General features: G+C 43.3%; 1 protein-coding gene across 1 annotated transcript; it reads left to right on the plus strand.

Annotated features, from left to right (window-relative positions):
• Positions 1-433: 433 nt before the first annotated feature.
• Positions 434-24,336, plus strand: dnajc16 (DnaJ (Hsp40) homolog, subfamily C, member 16). The gene is made up of 16 exons (XM_055659156.1): positions 434-574; positions 852-952; positions 5,006-5,164; positions 5,602-5,668; positions 7,227-7,560; positions 8,519-8,703; positions 8,924-9,028; positions 10,005-10,163; positions 11,032-11,162; positions 14,911-15,094; positions 16,572-16,760; positions 17,578-17,654; positions 19,659-19,739; positions 20,813-20,926; positions 22,090-22,257; positions 23,023-24,336. The coding sequence occupies exons 3-16, from the start codon at positions 5,007-5,009 to the stop codon at positions 23,456-23,458; spliced, it is 2,388 nt and encodes a 795-aa protein (XP_055515131.1). The 5' UTR covers positions 434-574; positions 852-952; position 5,006; the 3' UTR covers positions 23,459-24,336.
• Positions 24,337-24,998: the final 662 nt, after the last annotated feature.

A 24,998-nucleotide genomic window follows, 5' to 3' on the forward strand; every position in this document is an offset into this window, starting at 1 on the left:
TCTCTGCCGCAGAAGGTAGTTGAGGCCAGTTCATTGGCTATATTTAAGAGGGAGTTAGATGTGGCCCTTGTGGCTAAAGGGATCAGGGGGGTATGGAGAGAAGGCAGGAACAGGATACTGAGTTGGATGATCAGCCATGATCATATTGAATGGCGGTGCAGGCTCGAAGGGCCGAATGGCCTCTAATCCTGCACCTATTTTCTATGTTTCTATGTAAAAACGACTTTGAAAAGATATTTCGTCAGATATATGGATAGGAAGTATTTAGTATATATTGCTAATAAGTGATAATACACACAAACACACAGCTTTCAAAGGAGGGAATGGTTCTTAAAGCAATTCCTTACGTTTGTTGCTTCTGGTTGTGCTGGGTGATATTCGGGCCTAGGCCTGGAAACCATGGCAACGGGTCGGGAATAGACGGCGGACCGGAAGCCGGGGCGGGACGGGGCGGGACAAGCGCCCTTGTTTGTTGTCCGCTCCTGCGGCCTTGCGGCTCCATCAGTCAGTCAGTCAGGAAGGGATAGAGGTAGAGAGAGGTGTGAAGTTTTGCCCGATCGACCGCTGCGAGGGGGTAAGTCAGGAGCCGGCCCCCAGCCGCCTGATCATTGACACAGAACAAGCCAGGACTAAACACCCCCCCCCCCCAGTCACCCATTCCATCTCTCCAGAGATGCTGCCTGTGTTACTCCAGCATTTTGTGTCTACATCTTAGATGAAACCAGCATCTACCTGCCTTCCTTCCTACCCCAAAACCCCCGAACCCTGCGACAGATCGGCCTACATAGGCGCATTCATGTGACAACTGTTTTATATTACCTTTCTTAATAACTTGGGAATTTCTCCTACAGATCAGACTCTCTTCCCTTCTGCAAACTCGACTACGGATCAATGGGTTCTGCTTGTCCTCTGGCATTTTGTCACCGTGGCCTTCCTTGTCTCCGGCTAGACTGTGAGTATGCCCAGGATTCTTTTTACGACCTTCAAGGGCAATACCCGAGAACCATCAAAACCTCTTCCCTCGACGCCGCACGTGTAATAAGTACTGTGTAGTGTCCAGAGCCAGTTTAGTACCATTTACTAACTCGAGTGCTGTCGAAGTTTCTGAACCCCTTGGTAAATTAACCTGGCAGTCCTATCTGGAATGAAAGTACAGATTGTATCCTGTCACCCAGTGCTGCTATCCCTATAATTCAAAATATGTTTGATGTAAAGTTGTTGAGAGCAAGACTGTAGTAGACCTGATAGAATTGTTAGTAGGTATACAAAGACGCTGGAGAAACAGAGGGTGCAGCAGCATCTATCTCTTTTGAAAATCACTTCATAATTTATTTGATAATCTAAGGAAATGTCGCAACACTTTCCATTGCAGTCCCAGAAGAGGAAATACAGTATAATATAACCATATAACAATTACAGCACGGAAACAGGCCATCTCGGCCCCTCTAGTCCGTGCCGAACACGTATTCTCCCCTAATCCCATCTACCTGCACTCAGACCATAACCCTCCATTCCTTTCCCGTCCATATAACTATCCAATTTATTTTTAAATGATAAAATCAAACCTGCCTCCACCACCTTCACTGGAAGCTCATTCCACACAGCTACCACTCTCTGAGCAAAGAAGTTCCCCCTCATGTTACCCCTAAACCTCTGTCCCTTAATTCTCAAGTCATGTCCACTTGTTTGAATCTTCCCTACTCTCAGTCAACTCTGTCTATCCCTCTCATCATTTTAAAGACCTCTATCAAGTCTTAACCTTCTGCACTCCAAAGAATAAAGACCTAACTTGTTCAACCTCTCTCTGTAACTTAGTTGCTGAAACCCAGGCAACATTCTAGTAAACCTCCTCTGTACTCTTTCTATTTTGTTGACCAATCTGATACAATCTTCCTAGTCTTTGGTATATCTTTTCTACCTGTAAATCTGGCACTTTGCTACAAGTCTGAGAACTATATTCTGCACATTAGAAACATAGAAACATAGAAAATAGGTGCAGGAGTAGGCCATTCGGCCCTTCGAGCCTGCACATTGTATCTTTCAACTTAAGTGGGAAATAAGTGTACGGTATGCTTGCCTGCATTGGTAGGAGCATTGAATCTAAGAACCAGGAAGTCATGTTGCAGCTCGAGTACTGTGGCACTGCATTTCAAGTATTCTGTGGAGTTCTGGTTGTCCCATTACAGGAAAGATGTGGAGACTTTGGAGAGGGTACAGAGGAGGTTTACCAAAATGCTGCCTGTGTTAGAGAGTTTCAGCTACAGATAGAGGTTGGATAGACTTGGATTGTTTTCTTTCAAATGTCACATGTTGAGTGGAGACTTAATAGAAGTATATAAAATTATGCGAGGCATCGATAGGATAGACGCTCTGACCCTTTTTCCTAGTGTGGAAATATCCAACACTAGCGGGCGTAGATATCAGATGAGAGGGGGACAGTTTAATGGAGATGTGCGGGACAAGTTTTTTTTTTTCACAGAGAGGAATGGGAGCTTGGAATGTATTGCTGGGGTGGTGGTAAAGGTAAATTGTATTGCAGCTATATGGGCACATGGAATTGTATTGTTTATTTTAGAGGGAGTTAGATGTGGCCCTTGTGGCACATGGGAAGTGCAGGTAAATACTGAGTTGGTATCAGCCATTATCATATTGAATGGCGGTGCAGGCTCGAAGGGCCGAATGGCCTACTCCTGCACCTAATTTCTATGTTTCTATGCAGGAAATAGAGGGGTATGGATTCAGATTCAGATTCAATTTTAATTGTCATTGTGGGCTGTAGGGCACGAAATGTTCTATGTTCTAGTACTTGAGTTTTGAATAAATAGTTTGGGGGGGGGGGGGGGGGGTGGTCAGTCACCAAGGTACTTGTTGAGTAGATGGACAGTCGCCGAAGAAGCTGTTCCTCGACCTGCTGGTTCGGCAACGGAGAGACCTGTAGCGCCTCCCGGATGGTGGGAGGGTAAAACAGTCCATGGTTGGGGTGACAGTCCATATGCTGAGCGCCCTCCGCAGACAGCGGTTTGGACAGACTCAATGGAGGGGAGCGAGGAACCGGTGATGCGTTGGGCAATTTTCACCACCCTCTGCAATGCCTTCCGGTCGGAGACAGAGCAGTTGCCATACCATACTGTGATGCAGTTGGTAAGGATGCTCTCGATGGTGCAGCGGTAGAAGTTCACCAGGATCTGAGGAGTATCATCATGTATCATGTGTAGGCAGATGAGATCAGTTTAACTTGGCATCATGTTTGGCAGAAAACATTGTGGGCTGTAGGGCCTGTTCTATGTTCTAGTACTTGAGTTTAGTTTGGTTAGTCAAGCCAAACTCAATAGATGGAGTCTGAAGAACAGTTCTGAACCAAAACATTATCCATATGTGTTCTCCAGTGGTGCTGCCTGACCCGCTGAGTTACTCCAACACTTATTGTTTTATACTATATTCTGTAGTATCATCTGATGTGATGGGACAGCACGTAAAAACAATTGTTCATGGTACCTCAGTACGTAACAATAATTAATCTAAACCTAATATATGTGTTTGTGTCAATCCATCTTCCCCCTTTCATCTGTATTTTAGCAATATGACAAGATATCTCACTGCCCTTAGTGCCAACTTCTTTAACTAAATATCTATGGAGCAGAACGGGAATCAGATCCGCATCTAGCAATTCTGATGATTGTTTATCTAGAGTCCAGCTGAGCCCCTGCACCATGAAGTAGCTAAGGTTCAATGTTCACTCTTTGTGGATTTGGCTAATTAAAGGAATTGTGCTGCAGGTGATCCTGGGTTGAAACTGGAAAATCTCCTAAATTTCTAAAATCTGCCTTAAACATGGTCCTGCAGGGAATAAAGAGCTATGTATCTCGTGCAGGTAGAGGAGATCACTTTAACTTGGCACTGTGTTTTAGCAGAGCATTGTAGGCTGATTGATGGCCCTGCTCCTCTGCTTTTTTGACACGTAGGTGTCATGTGAGAATTAACATTAGATACCTCACCTTGTCATTCATCTTTGTATTTTACTCTGTATTTAGTTGTTAATCCCATTAATCTTTGACAAATATAATTTGGGGCGATTTAATTACACTCTGAATAATTATTATTTGTTTTGAAAGTTAGGGTTATATTTGTAGATGTGACACCACTTCTAGCAGAGAGTTGCAATTGACAATAATGGTTAATCCTTAGATTGAGAACTGTAGCAGACCAGCAGCAAGTGTGTTGTGGACCAAGTGGTTTGCTTTGAACAGGTTGCTGTTACAAATTGGTTCTTTATATTATTTATTAAGACTTTTTCAACTTGTGCTGGGTGCTGTTAATTATTTACCATTAATGTTTCAATATGAAGTGAAATATTGATGTTTTAAACTCATGGATGATCAGCCATGATCACATTGAATGGTGGTGCTGGCTCGTAGGGCCAAATGGCCTGCACCTATTGTCTATAGCAGGGGTGGGGAACCTTTTCATGTTGGAATGCTGCATTAAGTTAGCTGTAATCTAATAAGGCCGCATCCAAGAAACTTCAATTAGATATACAGGTACTTCAAAATGTACATTATTTTGTTAAAATAGCCCTCATGACGCACTAATGTTTTAATTGTGGCCGTCGGTTGGGGAGGATTAATTTGTTGAATTTTCTTTTACTCTTTAGTATTTTAAATACGTTCATTTTAAGATTAAAATAAAAATAATAAAAGACTCAAACAAAAACATATTAATAAAAATAAAAGGATTTGTTCTACAAAATTTGCATTCATTCAAAAGGCCGCACTTAATGGCCTTAAGGCCGCAGGTTTCCCACCCCTGGTCTTTAGTATCAGAATAAAATATTTGACGCCCCATGTTATTTTGCTTTAGGTGAACACCTTTCCACAAAATGGGCTAGATTTTGAAACGGGGGGGGGGGGGGGGATCCTTTTTGTTTTATTCGTTTTGTTTGTTAGCTTTTGAAATGAAATGCAAAATATTAATGATTCAATGTTTTTCAAATTTTCAATGTTTTTAGAATGGCTGCTTTTGGAAGATTACTGGTGATTCTAGTCTTTCTGCTCAACATCCCTCTCTTGCATGGAGGAGAGTTTGATCCTTACAAGTTATTGGGTGTTAGTAAAACCGCTAACCAGGCAGAAATAAAGAAAGCTTATAAGCAGCTGGCTCGGGAATGGTGAGTTTATGACTAAACCGGTTGAAATTGGGACGAGGGGATCATTTAATTTACGTGAAATATTTCTCCTGTTATGGTGTGTATTTAGTACCTTGAGGTTAGTTGGACATTTACATACACTCCAGTTTAAACTTTAAGAAATAGTTTGAATGTCGATAAAGATATAAGAATTGTATAAACATAATCATGCTGATGTCTTAATTATTTTTCATTCAAATTGTTTCATTTTTCATTCTTTGACCTTTATTGTGGTCTGTGCACTGGGTTTTCTTTAGTTTTAAAATGAATGTGAAATAATGTCAAAATTACTGTCAATATTCCCGTTAGCCAAGTGGATTGCTCTATCAAACTTTAAAAAAAAAAAAAACATTTTATTCTTGTATGGCAATGGTTTTAGTCTTTTGTTTAATCCAATCACTGATTATTTTTCTCTTCAGGCACCCTGATAAGAATAAGGACCCAAAGGCGGAAGATCATTTCATTCAGATCAGCAAGTCATATGAGGTATTATGAGTTTTGTGTTAGTGGAAGGACGAGGGGGGACCTTATTGAAACTTACCGAATAGTGAAAGGCTTGGATAGAGTGGATGTGGAGAGGATGTTTCCACTAGTGGGAGAGTCTAGGAACAGAGGTCTTTGCCTCAGAATTAAAGAACGTTACTTTAGAAATGCGATGAGGACGTATTGCTTTCGTCAGAGGATGGTGAATCTGTGGAATTCATTGGTATAGAAGGATGTGTAGACTGTCAATGGACATTATTAAGGCAGAGATAGATAGATTATTGATTAGTATGGGTGTCGAGGGTTATGGGGAGAAGGCAGGAGAGAGGAGTTAGGATGGAGAGATAGATCGGCTATGATTGAAAGACGGAATGATGGGCCGAATGACCTAATTCTGCTCCTGTCACTTATGATCTTATGAAAAGAGTATTGGTATTTGGTGTGGGGGCTTGCGGTTGGTGGTTATGTTGAGGATTAAATGCATCGCAGCTGGTGTTTGTTGGAGAGAAGCGAGAACTGGGTCAGACCTAGGAGGTGGAAAGTGGGGACCTGCAGAATCAGTGGTCGGGATCTAAAAAGAGTATTGCTAGAGGAATAATGTTATCCCACATGATCCTCATATCCAAATTACATTAACTCTCAAGGGTGCTTCCTTGCCGGAAGTACTGAGACAAAGTTCTGAAATTTGACCCAGAAACAGAAAATAATTACAATTCTCCACTCACCAAATGGAGCTCAGGGCCTGACAGACATTCACACAGACAACAACCTGGCTGCTCAACACCCGGCTTGAGATCTAACTATTCCTTTGGTTTATTCATGTTTCATTTGCAAGAAGTAGACTCGCCTCTTATTAAGGGAGCCCACGATCTCATCTGTATTTTTATTTTAAAGATCCTTTTCAGTTTCAAAGATTTCCGTATACACTCCGAGAGGCCTCTATCCGTTCATATCCTTTAAAATAGTACAATTTGTTTATGTTGGCTCTTCCAATTTCTCTTCCAAAATATTTGCCAAGCCATTTTTCTTCGTTCAATTTAATCTTCTGCATCTTCCTGTACTGAAGTTTGCAACCTGCTCCTTGCGGCAGTGTTTTGCCTTTTAATTTGAAATAACATCTTATTTGTACTCGGTTCCTAATGATAAATTGATATTTTTAACTTTTTACCTTGTAGCGTTTATACTAATCCCTCGAGCTTGGGTCTATAAATCCTTAAGTTGTCTAAGGGACCACATTGTGAAGGCAGTAGGCATCTGTGCCTCCAAACATTGTGTGCATTTACATTATTGTTAGGAGATGCAAGTAAATGCAGGTGCTGGTTTACAAAAAGAAAACACACAGTGCTGGAATAAATCAGCAGGTCAGGCAGCAGCTCTGGGGAACATGGATAGGTGACGATTCGGGTCAGGACCCTTCTTCAGACTTCCGAAACGAAAGATCATCTATCCATTTTCTCCAGGGATGCTGCCTGACTCGTTGAGCTACTCCAGCACTTTGAGTCTAATTTTAGCTGAAAGTTGTGTCCTCTACATGAACTGATCGTCTCTTCTCTTTGTTCAGGTGCTGTCAAACGAGGAGAGAAGGTTGAATTTTGATAAATATGGAGATGTGGACGGGCAGCCGGGGAATCAGAAAAATCCACATCACCACTTCCGGAGTTTTCATAAATATGACAGCTTCTTCTTTGACGATTCGATCTTTAACTTTGAGTTTAATTCTGCCCGTGACTCATTTGATGATAAATACCTACTGCATTTCTCTCAGTACATGAACGAAGTAGTGCCGGACAGCCATAAGAAACCTTATCTGATCAAAGTGACTTCCGACTGGTGTTTCAGCTGCATTCACATTGAGCCAATCTGGAAGGAGGTGGTGCAAGAGCTTGAACCTCTGGGTACATCAGTCTCTGAATATATTGCAAAGCTTATTTAGTTTGGGGATTCAGCATGGAGACAGGCCCTTCGGCCCACCGAGTCCACGCCATCCATTGATCACCCGTTCACACTAGTTCCAGGTTATCCCACGTTCTCTTCCATTCCCTAGGGGCACTTTACAGAGGCCAAGTAGCCTACATACCTGGTAGACAAAAATGCTGGAGAAACTCAGCGGAAATAGGCAAAGTTTCGGGCCGAAACCCGAAGACAGACAAAAAAAAATGCTGGAGAAACTCAGCGGGTGAGGCAGCATCTATGGAGCGAAGGAAATAGGCAACGTTTCGTCCCGAAACGTTGCCTATTTCCTTCGCTCCATAGATGCTGCCTCACCCGCTGAGTTTCTCCAGCATTTTTGTCTACCTTCGATTTTCCAGCATCTGCAGTTCCTTCTTAAACATTTAGCCTACATACCTGCATATCTACCATTTTGGGGTGTGGGAGGAAACCGGAGCACCCGGAGGAAACCCACATGGTCACAGGGAGAACATGCAAACTCCACACAGAGAGCTCCTGAAATGAGGATCGAACCTGGGTTTCTGGTGCTGTGAGGCAGCAGCTCTACCAGCTGCACCACTGTGCTGCCCTTGTACATGTAGAGAGAAATTCTTTACCGTTAATAAAATGCATTCTGACCATTAATGCAATTGGCCACTCTGGCTTTTAACAAAAATGATTAAGTGATTTTTATGTTTACATTGGGTGAGACGAGATCAGGTTCAGCTCTTGTGATTGGCGTAAAAGCGACACTTGCGGACCAGGCATGCATGAAGCATCCCTATTTGGGCTGACTACCACGGTACAAATCTTGGCTTACAGGTGGGGTGGTGTGAATAGGCGTGTGGGAGGGGATTGGGTACATTTCTGCATTGTGGTAGTGTTTACACTGACTAAGTAAGCCACATTTTGATTTATTTTCAGGTGTTGGGATTGGTGTGATTGATTCCGGGTATGAGCGGCACCTGTTAAATCATCTTAGAGTTTACCAGCATCCAACGATAGTGGGAGTCGTCAATGGGAGAGTGTCCTTCTTTAAAAATGTTGTGGTTCGAGATAACTTGAGGCAGTTTGTGGAAAATCTTCTACCGAGTAAGCTTCTGGATCAGGTATATATTTCTGTGAATATTAGTCTGAATAATATAACCAAGTCTCGCTAGTGGCCAGAGTAATAAAACTGAGCCAAGATTGGAAATCTCACTGTTTGCCCTGCACATATGCAATCATTTTGAATCAAATGTCATGGTTGGGGGACAGTGGAAAAATGGAAAGATGCTCTACATTGTCCCACCTTTTGGAATGTCACTAAATATTGGATTTCATTTTTAGGTAACTAACAAGAATTATGTACAGTTTCTGTCCGCGTGGGAGGATGATAACAAGCCTCATGCGTTAATCTTTCACCAGAAACCTATTGTGCCACTCTTGTACAAGGTAATCCATTTTGGATAGTTGGTTGAACTGTAGCATGTAATGGTGGTGTTATAGGCATAACTGTGCATGTGTGCTGCATATTCCTTTTACTTGTGTCAAATTATCCTAAACAAATTTAAAATGAAATCCCTTTCCATGGTCATGCAGTTCATGGTCCATTTAGGTAAAAAGCAACGGTCGTGCTGTGTCTTGATTTTGAAGGCATTAAACTATGAATTGTTTTCCATGTTCGATAAGACATGTTCTTTTGAATGTAGACAAGACTGAAGAAACCTGTCACAATAATAGTGTCAAAGCCAATTTTGAGATAGAATTAACAATTGACCTTGATATCTAGTTAACTTTGGATGGAATTACCACTTGGGTAATGCCCAATACATCATGTGCTTAATTCTCTCCCTGGTGTTTGTCTACATGTCCTTCCTGCAAATTTCACTCCATGGGATTTACATTTCAGTCATTTTTTCCTCATTGTCTTTGTCAGTTTTCTCCCACTCTCACCCAGTAATATCCTCATTATTTTTCTAATGTTCATTTTGTAAACCATTTAAAACTTCCAATCATTTTAACCATCGAAGCACATTTCTTCGTATACAAATTTAAGACTTATTTTCGAGCATGCTTGTTGTCTTCTCTGAATAATTTGCTTCAGCTCTTTATTTAAACTTTTATTTAATTAAATAGATATTAACATTCAAATAGAGGTTATTAATAGTATTTGTGATTTTTTTTTTTTCCAAATGAATATAGGTGCCTTTTGTACCCTAATGTTTAATATTCTATCTAGAATTGTGTGGCCATAGATATTCGGTATAATCTGTAAAAATGCTTCTTATTTTTTATTTCCGATGGTGTACAATATCTGTAAGTTGGTGCTAAAATATCATCTTGGCAACAATTAACTTATTGTTAATTCAAACACAGATTGTGGAAAATAATCAAGCTGCTGTTCTAACATCCATTTTTCTTTCTGAAGTTGACTGCCTTCCAGTTTAAAGATTATATTACATTTGGTTATGTGGAGACCGGCGTAGAAAATACTGAAGAAATCCTAACTAATTATAATATAAATAGCTACACATCTACCATAATGATTTTTAAAGAGAACATTCACAAAGCATCTGATGTTATTCAGGTAAGTGAATGTTTATATTTCAGATATCTGTTACTGTGAAGAATTCAGTTCCTATAGAATATAGGTTTCCCTCCAGTTGCTAAAGTCAGGTTAAACATTGCCAAAGTGTTACTCTGAGACTTGTTGCATATCTATTATTAGTTTAGTTTATTGTCACATGTATTTGTGAAGCTTTTGTTGCGTGCTACCAGTCAGTAGAAAGACTATACATGATTACAATCAAGCCATCCAGTGTACAGATACATGAAGGGAATAACATTTAGTGCAAGGTAAAGTCCGATTAAAGATAGTCCGTGGGTCTCCAGTGAGGTTGATAGTAGTTCAGGACTGCTCTCTAGCTGTTGAGAGGATTGCTCAGTTGCCTGATATCCCCAAACACAAGGGTTTTTCCTGTTACTCTCATAATTTCTTTCCTCTTTAACAGTGCCGATTCTTACTGTAATAGTATTTGTTGGGTTATAACTGCCTCTGTTATCACGTTATCATGATATTCATCCTTCACCCCCTTATGCATGAGCTTTTTTCCTGTTACTCTCATAATTTCTTTCCTCTTTAACAGTGCCGATTCTTACAGTAATAGTATTTGTTGGGTTATAACTGCCTCTGTTATCACGTTATCATGATACAACCCCTTATGCATGAGCTTGATCTGCTACCTTCCTCTCCCTAATCAACCCATCGTTCTCAGCACTTCCATACTTGGGTAACCTGGGCTATCTTGGCTATCCTCGCCGTGAGGAGCAAACCAGTGAGCATTAGTGTTTCCAGCAGAAAAAAAGGAGTAGGAGTGTAGTTTTAAAAGAAAGATGTAATTGTTTATCAACTTGATGCGTTGAAATGATTCATGGTTTTAAATTATTTCCTGCAGGGAAAAGGAATAAAAAAACAGATGATGGATGAATTGATATCCAGCAACAAATTCCTAGTGGCTCCGCGCCTTGCAAACCAAAGACTTTTTGAGGAGTTATGTCCAGTGAAGCAGTATCGTCGCCAGAAGAGGTAACTGATCTTACAGAAATCATAATTTCTTTTGATTTTGATTGAGGAATGGATTACATTCATTTGTCTGGCAGTCATCATGTCCTTCAGTTGAAGGAAAGGGGAAAAGAGACAAAGAAATCTGTATTTTCTATGTTTCTATATCGTCTTTCATGAACTTGAGATTCCCAAAACCATTTTATGGTCATTGAAATGCTTTGAACCTCAGGAAATGCAAGGGCCAGTTGTTTAGATTCAACAAAGCAGCACCGACAATGACTGCAGAGAGCTGCAGATGCTGGAATCTTGAGCACAACATAAGGTACTAGTTGTTAAAGAAAGAACTGTAGAGGCTGGAAAAATCGAAGGTAGACAAAAAAAAGCTGGAGAAACTCAGCGGGTGAGGCAGCATCTATGGAGCGAAGGAATAGGTGACGTTTCGGGTCGAGACCCGAAACGTCACCTATTCCTTCGCTCCATAGATGCTGCCTCACCGGCTGAGTTTCTCCAGCTTTTTGGTCCATATAAAGTACTAGAGTAACTCTGCGGGTTGGGCAGCATCTGTAGAGGGAATGGATAGGTAACGTAACGGGGGGGGGGGGGGGGGGGGGGGGGGGGGGCGGGGGACCAAAGGGGGGGGGGGGGGGGGGGGGGGGGGGGGGGGGGGGGGGGGGGGGGGGGGGGGAGAGCTGGAGAAAATCGGTGGGGGCGCAAGACAAAGCCTGGTATCCACCTATCACTTGTCAGAATTCTCTCGCCCCCAACTCTCTTTTCTAACTTTCTCCGCCTTACCACTATAACCAGTCTGAAGAAAGGTCCCAACCTCATGTTGCCTCCACAAACCTGCCTGACCCACTGAGTTACTCAGCACAGATAATAAACCTCCATTTTTTGTGATGTCAGCTGAAGGTTGTCTTCATTTGTGGACACCAGGGAGAATTTCTGTGCTATTTCAAAATGCACTGTGGAATCATTTACCTGCAGCGGCAAGAATTTGTGTAACATCTGTTTCAAGTCAAAGCAGTACTTCCTTGCTAATTAAATGAGTGTCGCTGAATTCTCTGGAGTGAAATCTGAATCCACACAGCAAGGGTGCTACCGACTGAGCGTGATCTTGCAGGAGAACAGACACAGTCTACCTGTTTTTTGTTGATCCCATCGTGCAGGGATCATCAGGCTGAAATTCTGGCTTCAAATGCTGTTGTACCTGTTTGAAAGCATTTATAGTGACTGCCACATTTATATGTTGGAAGGAACTGCAGATGCTGGTTTACACTGAAGATAGACACAAAATGCTGGAGTAACTCAGCGGGTCAGGCAGCATCTGTGGAGTGAAGGAATAGATGATGTTCACGTCACGTATCCCTTCTCTCCAGAGATGCTGCCTGACCCGCTGAGTGACTCCAGCATTTTATGTCTGTCACATTTACGGGTGCCTTTAGCTCTAGGATGTCATTGATAAAGTGCAGCAAATCTGCCTGGTCTTCCTTGAAGGCAAGATGCATTGTACAGCCGGGTACATTCTACTTCAGCAGTGAGGAGCTACCCAGGTTTGGGAAGGTTTCCTGTTGCCTTGCTTGAGCATGTGTTAATATTGCACAACAGAGACCAGACATAAGACTTTGCTAGATAAGAGAGATAAGACTTTGCCTTCCATCACAGTGAGGAGGAGATTCACTGTGATGGATGTTTGTGTAATTGTGTTGTGTCTTGGTTCTTTTTCTTGTGTGTATGACTGCAGAAACCAAATTTTGTTTGAACCTCAATGAGGTTCAAATGACACAAATAAATTGTATTGTATTGTATTGTAGATGGGCAAGAACTGATGCAATATCTGTGCTAAAATAGTCAAATTTAACCACAGCTTAAGGTTCTGAAAGAATTAGAATTATCCATGGTTTCTTGAAGTGACTATTATCCATGTGTCCTTTGCCGTAGGATGCATCTATTGTATAAATGATGTTTTAAGGGTTGAATCACTTGGTGTCAGCACTCGCTGTTTAAGCCAATAAAAAAGGCAACCGGCTCCTGTGAAACTGCTGGAGGAACTCGAGCGGGACAGACAAACATCCGTGGAGGGAACTGACTGACAACGTTTTGGATCGGGACTCTTTTTCAGACGGAAGGAGTCTGAAGAAGAGTTCTGAACTCAGCGGGTCAGGCAGCATCTGTGGAAGGAAAGGACGGGTGACGTTTTGGTTCAGGACTCTGCTTCAGACCCCTTTTGTCCAAAAAGGAGTCCCAACCAGAAACGTTATCTGGCAATTCCCTCCACAGATGCTGCCTGACCTGCTGAGTTCCTCCAGCGCTTTGGTGCTTTACTTAAGATGACAGCACCTGCAGATTCTTGTGTCACCTGTGAAACTGTGGCTCAGCAGAGCCAGCAGCTTCAAGGCAAATGACTGGAGAGAGCAGGGAAACAAAGCAATAATGCAACAGTGAGCCAGTGCTCTTGGGGCTAAAGGAGCCTACAGGTATATCAGTGTCAACTGGGAATATGGCCTGTTGACACCATGGGTTACTTGTGATTGTAGAACATGTACATGAGTTGTGATTTAGAAGGCACAGATTTGTTATGCTCTGTTTTGTCGAATAGTAAATGCACATTTATCATCTGTCAAATATCCATTGTACAATTAGCATTTTGCATATTTGATTTCACTAATTGGTATCTATTTTGCAAATTCTGCCATTGAGTAACATTGCCAATGAAACATTAATTGCATACAATTGTTTTGTTTAATTGAGATAACATTTGTGTTTTCTGTGGATCGTTGGAGGCCGAGTTGAGTTGAGGTCAGATAATAATAATAATAATAATACATTTTATTTTCGGGCGCCTTTCAAATCTCAAGGACACCTTACAAAGATTAACAGAAGAGGAAAAAAACATATAGTCGGAGAAAAATAAATAATAGGGACATCATCAATATACAAATTAAAGATAGGAATCGCTCCAAAGACACAAAATTAAAAAAAATTAAAAAACACAATGTGAAGAGTAAAACATTACGAGAGGCATATACACTGTCAGAACTTTTTTTTTCCAGAAATATCAAAGACGAGAGAGCATGGCTTCGAGGTGAGAGGGGCAAAGTTTAGAGGAGATGTGTTTAAGATAGAACTGCAGATGCTGGTTAAATCGAAGGTAAACACAAAGCAGGAGTAGCTCAGCCGGTGAGGCAGCATCCATGCAGAGAAGGAATTGGCGATGTTTCGGGTCGAGAAACATCGCCAATTCCTTCTCTCCATAGATGCTGCCTCACCCGCTGAGTTACTCCTGCTTCCTGTGCAGAACAAGTTTTTTACACAGAGGGTGGTGGGTGCCTGGAACACACTGCCAGGGGTGGTGGTGGTGGAAACAGTTATAATGGAGGCTTTTGGATGGGCACATAGATACAGAGGGATATGGATCACATACAGGCAGAGGAGATTAGTTTAAAATGGCATTATGTTCAGCAAGGGCATCCTGGATCAAAGGGCCTATTCCTGTGCTGTTTTATGTGCTATGGTTGAGGATGATGCACATCTACTTTGGTTTTGTGGGTTCTGCAGTAACACAAAAGAGCACAATGAGAACAGCAGATTCTTCCACAATGGAGCAGTCAGTGCCTGACAATGTGGGCAGGTTGGTAGTTCACCAGGTTCACTATTTCTGCCTATCATGCTTCTTGATACTCTGATACATGAAGTCAAGATTTTCAAAACTATCCTGACTGGGATGTAGAGCAGATGGTAATATATGCGCGATCTTGCTTGACTTCTGCAGATATTGTGTCCTGCTAATAATTGGAGAGGTACAGAGGCTGCAAACCCCGTACAACTCTTTTGTTTCCTTTGCCTCTGCGAATGCGAAAGAGTCTCTGCGATTTGCATACATCTACCCAGAACGGCAGCAAGCATTTGTTAATGCCTTACTCCCACCGGCACTGAGAGGTAGTCCGACACCAAATGTGAGTAAAATAACTATTACTTTATACACATTTAAGCTGAGGTTTGTGTAGGAAGGAACTGAAGATGGTGGTTTAAACCAAAGATAGGCACAAAAAGCTGGAGTAACTCAGCGGGACAGGCAGCATCTCTGTAGAGGAATGGGTGACATTTCGGTTTGAGACCTGAAACTTCACCCATTCCTTCTCTCCTGAGATGCTGCCTGCCCCGCTGAGTTACTCCATCTTTACGCTGAGGTTACGGCTTAATATATTTGTCTGTGATAGAAGAAAGTGGCAGCTATTTCATTAGTCATAGAGTCCAACAGCACAGAAATAGGCCCTTCAGCCCAACTCATCCATGGCGAACAAGATGCCCCATCTAAGCTTGCCCCAAGAGTTGTCCGAGGGTCACCAATGAGGTTTAGAGCAGTGCTGAACTACTATCTACCTCATTCGTGACCCTCGGACTATCCTTGATTGGACTTTGCTGACTTAACCTTGCACTAAACGTTATTCCCTTATAATGTATCTATACACTGTAATGGCACGATTGTAATCATGTATTGTCTTTCTGCTAGCTGGTTAGCACGCAACAAAAGCTTTTCATTGTACCTGACAATGAACTAAACTAAACTGAACATTTGCCCATGTTTGGCGTTTTGGTCTAAACTAGAGGAATATGGGCCAAATGCGAACAAATAGGATTTTTAATTTGTTATATTAGGATTCTTGGATGGGACATCCTAAAGAGCCACACAACTTGTGGAAATACTTTAGAAAATTCGTCTTTTCTTCGAAGATATCAACTCAAATTATTTAAAGACAGAATCACTTATAAATGTACTTTCTTCTGTGCATTCACGAGAAGCCATTTCTTGTCTTTGAAGTCGCATGAACTTTAGCTCCACCCCTGGTTCTTTCTTTAAGATTTTGAACATTCAGCTGTGCTGCTGTGTTCTAGTGCGCATTCTGAGCCTGTTCTTTAGAATCATATTAAAACCCTTACCTATATGTAAGAGAATATGTGATTCTGTTCCATTCTGTTTGTTGTTTGTTTGTTTGTTTGTTTTTTGCACAAAGTCCGCGAGCATTGCCACTTTTCATTTCACTGCACATCTCGTATATGTATGTGACGAATAAACTTGACTTGACTTGACTATATGCAGTTATAGAATATCCAATAAACAGAAATTATCACAACTAAGGTCATTTAGAATATCAGGAAAAGACCTTTGCTCCTTTTGCCCCAGATCATCAATCTGCATGTTTGCTGGCTCGTGAAAATGATATTTAGAAAACTATAGGAAAAAAAAGCTGAAAACAGCTGTGGATAGATTTAATGTTTGATCTTGGTGATCTTTCATCTGCAAAGGTATATCTATTGTCCATTATTCTGATAATGCATTCTGTACTGTATTTCATCATACTCCTTGCTTACACTAGACATGTCTTTATTTATAAAATCTTTTTTTTTTCCTCTACAATATCTGTTGGATAGGTTGTGATTCTACAGCAAAGCACTATTCCAAGGAAAGTGTTTTATAAATTGCTTGAAAGTGGTTGGAATGGGAGTGAGGAAGATAAAGTTCAACTCTTTACTGTGGTGAATCAGTTATTAGACGCGGGGCACCATACATTCTTCTCCCACGAAGCTGTTCTCCCAGAACTGAATGACGAATTTGCACCAGTAAGTGTTTTAAAAAGTGTTTTAAAAAAAAAAAAAAAAAAAAAAAAAAAAACATCTGCTTGAATGGACATGTTGGTCTCTAACTTTACCTGTGATTTCCAAAACTAAATAAGATGCCCATATATAAAGAAGGGTCCTGACCCAAAAGGGTGCCCATCCATGGCCACCAATTTTATTGTTTTAACTGCCATTATTCCTCGTTATCAGTAGAAATTCTCTCAGTAGTCTATCCTGTATCAGGGAATCGGAACGAGGGCAAACAGGTTAATCTTACGTTTAAAAATCAGAATGGGTATATTTGAACAGTTTCAGTTCGAGATCCTTCGACATTTCCAAAAACAAGTTTTAACATTTGTGTAGGAGGGAACTGCAGATGCTAGTTTACACCGATAATAGACACAAAATGAAGAAGTAAGTCAGCAGGTCAGGCAGCATTTCTGGAGAGAAGGAACAGGTGACGTTTTGGGTCGAGATCCTTTTTTAAACAGTCAGGGGAGAGGGAGATTAGAAATATGCAAGGGTTCAAAGAGCATGTAAGGTGTGAAAAGGACAGATCAAAGCAGAAGCTGGTCAATGTACAGGCAGTAAAATTAGTCAGGAAGTCAGTGAAACTAGTTGGAGAACTAGGGTATGGGAGGGACGGAGGGGGGGAAAGCAAGGGTTACTTGAAGTTGGAGAAATCAATATTCATACCGCTGGGGTGCAAGCTGCCCAAGCGAAATATGAGGCGCTGTTCCTCCAATGTGCGTTTTAATAGTTGTATTTGGGCAGGGAAAAAATGGTGGTGTGAAAAACTCAAAGTACACTCTCTCTCCAGATCTTCCTGGTCCGCTGGCTGTATGCCGTGATGGATTATGTATCGCAAATCTGGAAATCTGGGTTCACTCATAACTGGTAAGTGCCTGATATTGCAGCTGGTCATCGTTAAAGTAGCTCGTGTCACCCACGGCTTTGAAACCAGTTGAAGTATGAAATTGTAGCGGGTGACAGAGAGCTATCAGAAAACAATAGACAATAGGTGCAGGAGTAGAGGCCATTCGTCCCTTCGAGCCAGCACCCGCCATTCAATGTGATCATGGCTGATCATCCCCAATCAGTACCCCGTTCCTGCCTTCTCCCCATATCCCCTGACTCCGCTATTTTTAAGAGCCCTATCTAGCTCTCTCTTGAAAGCATCCAGAGAACCGGCCTCCACCGCCGTCTGAGGCAGAGAATTCCACAGACTCACCACTCTCTGTGAGAAAAAATGTTTCCTCGTCTCTGTTCTAAAACTATGGAAGAACTAAACACAAAATCCACAAACATTTAAATTCTGTGGTGACAAGGGTTCATGCTCTTGCAGAGTAGGCCAATTACAATCCGAACGAGGAGATACTGGTTAATATTCCCATTGGAGCATTCTTCTCTTCTAATTCCTCCTGTGTGATTTCCACTCCCCCAGTGGAAAGTTTTACATGTGCAGAGGTCTAGTGAGAATAGGATTATATTGGCAATGGTCTCCGCCACTGCCAGAGTGAAGCCCCACTCAAACTGGATGATCGGTGCCTTAGGCAGCCCACAACCCATGGCATGCACATTGAATGATCCAATCTCTGGTAACCCCCACCCTTATCCGCCCCATTTTCCTCATCCCCAACCCATGCACACCTTTCATTTCACTTCCACTGTTCCTGTCACCCATTCCCTTCCTCGACCTCCCCCCATACATCAATTTCCTTTCCCTCCCCCCCCCCCCCCCCACCAATTTTCAGCTCCCCCCCCCACGTTAGTCCCTTCTACCCACCATCTCGCTTTCTGGTTCTACATTTAACTCCCCGCTTTCCTTCCTTATCAGATTCCACCATTGCGCCCTTTAGTCCTCTCCACATTCACCGTCTCCGCTCATCTCTTCCCCCACCTGACTCAACTTCAACCCTCCTCGCTTCGATTCACCTACTTGTTAGCTCGTGCCCCCACCCCTTCCCCTTGCCTCTCTCGACCAGCTATCTCCCCTAGAGTCCCAACACTAAATGTCATTTGTCTATTTCCTTCGACAGATGGTGCCTGATCTGCTGAGTTCCCCCAGCAGTTTTTTGCTTGAGAAAAGTATTATGCTTGACTACTACTTCGACATAACCTGATGTTACTTTCAAGGTTCAATCATTAATAATTGCCATTGAAATGCAGGAATAGACAAGAGGGTATTAGCGTGGATTAGAGCCTAGAAGGCGCTGCCAGTGGTGGTGGTGCTGGAGGCAGATACCATAGTGGTGTTCAAGAGGCATTTAAACTGATACATGGATATGCAGGCAATGGATCACGTGCAAACAGAAGAGGTTAGTTTAACCTGGCATCATGTTCGGCATGGACACTGGGCTGGGGGCCTATTCTGGTGCTGTACTTTTCTATGAAAACCTCAGCAGGTCGGGCAGCACGAAAAAACTATTGGCACTTGCACAGCTATCACTGGGTTACTGGAACTTAGAAAGTTCTGCCATACCACAATGTCAATGGGAGCAAAGGAATAAACTCAGTAAGCAGAGGAGTGGAGAGCCTGCAGACGGAGAAGGTCAGGGGTAAAGCAGGAAAAGCTAGATATACTCAGCAAGGTCTTCTTCTGTGGCAAAGAAACACAGTTAATATTTCAAGTCATGACCTTTCAGGAAAATGTTAAAGTCGAAAGAGTTTTAAGATTCATGGAAAAGAGGGGGGAGGTGAACGAAAGGGAAGGTCAATGACAGAGAAACAGAAGAGATAAATGAGGAACGATTAAATAGAGCAAGGTGAAAGATGCCAGTATTGGGACAAGTGGATAAATGATGGGATATAAGGTCATTGTGGAGGAGGTGCAGTTGTGAGTATCGGAAATTACCCCGGGGGAAACAAACATGAACAACGCTGATTCTTTTTCTATTTCAGGAGGGAAATGATGCCTTTGATCTCTCTGCTGTTCTCAGTGATCTTCATTCTGCTTGGAGCATTCATCATTCAGGCTTTTGGGTAAGCAACATGCCAATTTGTGAATTTGGTCTGAAGAAGGGTCCCGACCCAAAGCGTCACCCATTCCTTCTCTCCAGAGCCGCTGCCTGTCTCACTGAGTTACTCCAGCATTTTGTGTCTGTCTTCGGTTGAAACCAGCATCTGCAATTCTTTCCTACACATGCCAATTTGTGTCCTGGATTGCAAATAAAAAAATTCTGGAAGTTGACAACAGTTCTAATGGCAGCTGAAGGACAATAGGTTGCTTAATGGTTACGGTAACAAACTCAAGACCAATGCTAGAGTATTCAACTGCCTCCACAAAGCCTATACCCCTTCATGTGGATGTATCTTTCCCACCCCCCCCCCCCCCCCCCCGCCTGCCACAGTACAGAATTTAAACAAAATATTTGGAAGTTAGGTGTTGATATCCGAAAATGAATCTTGAGTTCTTCTCCATTCTGCAATGCAAACCTTTCACTCCATTTGATACTTCTGCACTCTGTTCCCATACCCTTGCCATCTATCTTGCCTAACTTCTTTACAACTTTTGCATAGCTCTCTGTTCATGGGGCAGAACATTGAAGACCAGCTGGACTTTCCCTGTCTGTCAAGTTAAGGTGGGGTTTTGAGCTTCCATTAGTGGGTTTGCCTGCAGTTGTTGAGCGTCTCCTGTCTATTGCTGTTCATAAGACTCCCTGAAACCCACCCATCTGATGTAGCACTTGATCTGGGCTCCTAATAATTCATCTCCTTCAGTGCAATGACTATTTGTGCAGGAAGGAACTGCAGGTGCTGGTTTCAACCAAAGACATAAAAAGTTGGAGTAACTCAGCGGATTGGCCAGCATGTCTGGAGAAAAGGAATGGGTGACGTTTCGGGTCCCGTCCCTTCCCTCCGGAGATGCTGCCTGACCTACTGAGTTACTCCAGCTTTTTGTGTGTAATGTCTACACGTGTCTGATTAACCTTTATTTTTAATATGGTTCACTTGGACCTTATTGCTGTCTCGGGATGATTTTTAAGCCAATCAGGTACATAATAAAACGTCCTGGAAATGGGGAAATTAAAAACTTCATTCCAAAACTATTTCAGGGAACCGAACGAGCTGGAGAGGAAGTCTGAACCTGAAAAGATGGAGGAACCAGAAACAGCCAAGGTTCAGGATGTATCAAAGAAGCAGCAACCCAACACCTCCAGCAACATAAGGTACTGCTGTCTGAACATTAAATGCATTACACTTATCTATGTCTGAAGAAGGGTTTCGACCCGAAACGTTGCCTATTTCCTTCGCTCCATAGATGCTGCTGCACCCGCTGAGTTTCTCCAGCTTTTTTGTGTACACTTATCTATATTCTTGCTTACCACTAATTTTGACCTAATGGGCTTGTTATTTTTCCACCTTCAACTCTGAATCAGATCCATTGTTTATTGTCACCAAAGACATGCTCCACAAGGCACATCCTATTAGGATCCAGACTTTCTGAATCAGGGTCCCAATCTGAAACATCATCTTCTAGTTTAGAGATACAGCACGGAAACAGGCCCTTTCGGCCCACTGGGTCCACGCCAACCAGCGATCCCCAGCACGTGAACACTATCCTATACTCACTAGCGCCAATTTCTTTACAATTACCAAACCAATTAACCTACAAACCTGTACTTCTTTGGAGTGTGGGAGGAAACCGAAGATCTCGGAGAAAACTCGCGGGGAGAACGTACCAACTCCGTACAGTCAGCACCCGTGGTCAGGATCGAACCCGGGTCTCTGGCGCTGCATTCGCTGCAAGGCAGCAACTCTATACCGCTGCGCCTCCGTGCTGTCTATGTTTTTAAAGATGCTGCCTGACCCGCTGAGTTACTTATTTAGAAATCCCAATGGATGACATTTGGCTCGAACTGTGACGTTTGCCGTGTTTCTTTTCAACTCAACCGCTTCCCACACTCGCCTTCCACTCACCGGCGCCCCAGTTTTCTCATTTCCACTACACTCAGCAGAGCATGCTCCCCCCGAACTCCCTCCCCACTCACCTGGTCCATTGAGGAAAGTATATTGTAATACCACGTTAATTTTTTTTGTCAGAAGAAAACAACTTCAAAGTGTTTGGGGTATTAATCAAAATTACATTCAATACCCGTGGAAAATCTTCCAGTTGGCCACTGAATTCCAGAGCGTGCCAGAATATCGGAACAAAGGCTTTTCACTGTACCTCGGTACACGTGACAATAAGCTAAACTGAGCTGAGTTTCACTGTATATGTCTTTTAAACTTGGCTGGCAATGAGGTGTTACTCAATTTGGATGTGAAGGATGAAAATGCATGTGAAGGTGAGACCATAATGCCACTTACATAATGCATCTTTACTCAATAGGTCAGCGGAACAGGTCTTTGTGGAAGTGACGGAACTGACTTATGTTAACTACACCAGCAACCTCATGCGGCTCATGCCTGGAAACATCAATGTGCTGGTCGCTGTTACTGATGCTACCAAGAATACTTTGATCCAAAGGTTTGCACATGAAGTCTACCCTGTAACCTGGTGAGTTTTGCATGTGGGCAGGGGTGGAAATTGTGAAACTTTGTCGAGGAATGCACTGCTGTTAGTTAAGTTGATGGACCAGCATGGAATCAGGCCCTTCAGCCCAATGAGTCCATGCCGACCATGTTCACACTAAGGTCATAACGTCATGTGATAGCAGCAGAATTAGGCCATTTGGCCCATCAAGTCTACACCAATCTTGTTTAAGAAGGAACTGCAGATGCTGGAAAATCGAAGGTAGACAAAAGTGCTGGAAAAACTCAACAGGTGCAGCAGCATCTATGGAGCGAAGGAAATAGGCAACGTTTCGGGCCGAAACACTTGGGAGGAGGAACAGCAGTGGGGGGGGGGGCGGGGGGCAGGGGGGACCCGCGAATGGGCACCTTGGCCTGGCCCAAGAGCAAACCGACAGGGAGATCTTCCCCCCCCCCCCCCCCCCCCCCCCCCCCCCCCCCCTCACTGCCTTGTGTCCAAACACCAGGATCGTGTAGCGTTTTGAGGAAGATACAAAACATACATACAACACCCATACAGCATGAACATTTGATAGATAGATAGATAGATAGGTAGATAGATAGGTAGATAGATAGATAGATAGATAGAAAGAAAGAAGTGCTCATGTAAATTTGTGTGACAGGTGAAATATCTTTAGATAAAGTGACATCAATTTCTTATTTCCTTGTTCTCTCTATCCCGTTGAAATATTCTTTAAGAACCGCATCATTTTTGTACAGTTCTAAATGTTTTCTTTTATTTTTTTTCCAGGAATAAAGCGTTACACTTCTCCTTTTTAAACTTATCAAAACATCGCAGGTGGCTGGAAGACCTATTAGAGTATGCCCAGGATCCTGCCCGGATTTCCAACGCACAAGATGAAAATTGCCACGACCAGAACTACACTGGCTACGTGCTGGCATTAAATGGACATCGGAAATACTTTTGCCTGTTTAAACCCAAACTCTGTAATGAAATTGAGAACCGTGGTGCACTGAGCAGCTCGGAATCGAAACAAGATGGGAGTGGATGTGAGGGCGCATCAAATGCACCGGAACCAGACTGCCCACGTCCGCAACTGTCCAGCTCCAATCTATCTATCAAGCAGACCAAGCAACTGCTCAACAGACTTAATCTGTGGATGGACAGGCTGCTCGAGGGGATTCTGCAGCGATATTACGTACCCTCTTGGCCTGAGCTTCACTGACATTCTGTAGTCTTGACAACATTTTGTGCCGAAAGTTGCATCTGAGCCACATTTTCATACAGCAGCAACACACGCCTCTCTTTCATTTAAAAAAAAAAAAAAAAAGATTCTGCCCACTTTTCTTAGAAAAAAAGAGTCATATAAAGTGAAACACTAGAAGAGGGCAGTTGGACGGTTACAAAATCTATGTTTACACACTTTTTCCTGCCTGGGAAAAGAATAAACTCCTTTAATTTGCACTGCGACTAAATGAGGGGGTTGGTGAGTGAGTGGATTTGCAGAGCAGAATGGGGAATAACACAAAGACATCCGAGATGTTTTCACCAGAATTTGTGTAAGTACTTGAATTGTTAAGTTTAACTAAGGTGCTCTGGCCCTACCCCCCCCCCCCCCCCCCCCCCCCCCCCACTTCACTGTGTTTGATACACAGTTAACTCACAATAAATAAGGGAATAAGAACAAAAACAGACAGCTACCTCCACCTTTCCCCTCCCCAATCCCAACCGAAACCGCTGAGAAAAACGGAAAGAAACTTGATTTTAGCCCCGTCCTCCAATTTGGAATTGAGTGGAGGTGCGGTGGACTTTTCTATAGTTGCTGGTTGGTCATTGTGAGGTTTTACTTCGCCTGGTGCACTTTACAGCTGTCCTCCCGTTTCCCTCTCTCCCCGCCACCCAAACCCTACTCTGGTTTCTCCACTCCTGCTGAGGTACTGGAACTGGCCGCCATCTTGCAACGGTCCTTCAGCAGCCAAAATGGCCGCAGCGCATGTGGACAATGTTTCTCGTCCCCGCGGCCGCTAGCACTGAGATGAATTTACAAAGAGCTGCCACTGGATGGCACTCTGGGAGAAACCTGATGCGTTTCAACTCCCCCCTCCCTCCCTCCTCCCTCCTCACCCTCCCTCCCTCTCCTCCTCCCCTCCCTCTGCTCTCCTCACCCACTCCTCCATCCCTCTGCTCCCCCTCCCTCTGCTCCCTCCTCCCTCCCTCCCCTCCCTCCCTCCCTCCCTCTGCTTCCCCTCCTCCTCTCCCCCCCTCCTCACCCTCCCCTCCCTCCTCCCCCCCTCCTCCCTCCTCCATCTGCTCTCCTCCTCACCTCCCCTCCTCCCATCCCTCTGCTCTCCATCCCTCTGCTCCCCCTCCCTCTGCTCCCCCTCCCCTCCCTCCTTCCTCCCTCCCTCCCTCCCTCCCTCCCTCCCTCTGCTCCCCCCTCCCTCCCCCCCATTCCCCCTCCTCCCCCCCTCCCTCCCTCTGCTCCCTCCTCCCTCCCACCACCCCTCCCCCCCCTCCTACCCCCTCCCTCGCCTCATACAAACCTCTGTTAGCCACCAACTCCACCTCCTGCCCTTCACTGTCCATCCCCGCTGACATCTAATGCTTGGACTTTCTGAACAACCCTTCATCACATGGAGAGACAAACCAACATTTGACAGATTTAACCAACGGAATGAGAAGCATTTCGGAACAGGAGTTTTAATTATAGTTGTAATGTCAATTGCAGGATTAAAGGTTGTGTAAGATTATTGGTGGAGCCGGCT

The sequence above is a fragment of the Leucoraja erinacea genome, chromosome 30 (genome assembly GCF_028641065.1).
Source record: "Leucoraja erinacea ecotype New England chromosome 30, Leri_hhj_1, whole genome shotgun sequence".
Classification (NCBI taxonomy): Eukaryota; Metazoa; Chordata; class Chondrichthyes; order Rajiformes; family Rajidae; genus Leucoraja; species Leucoraja erinaceus.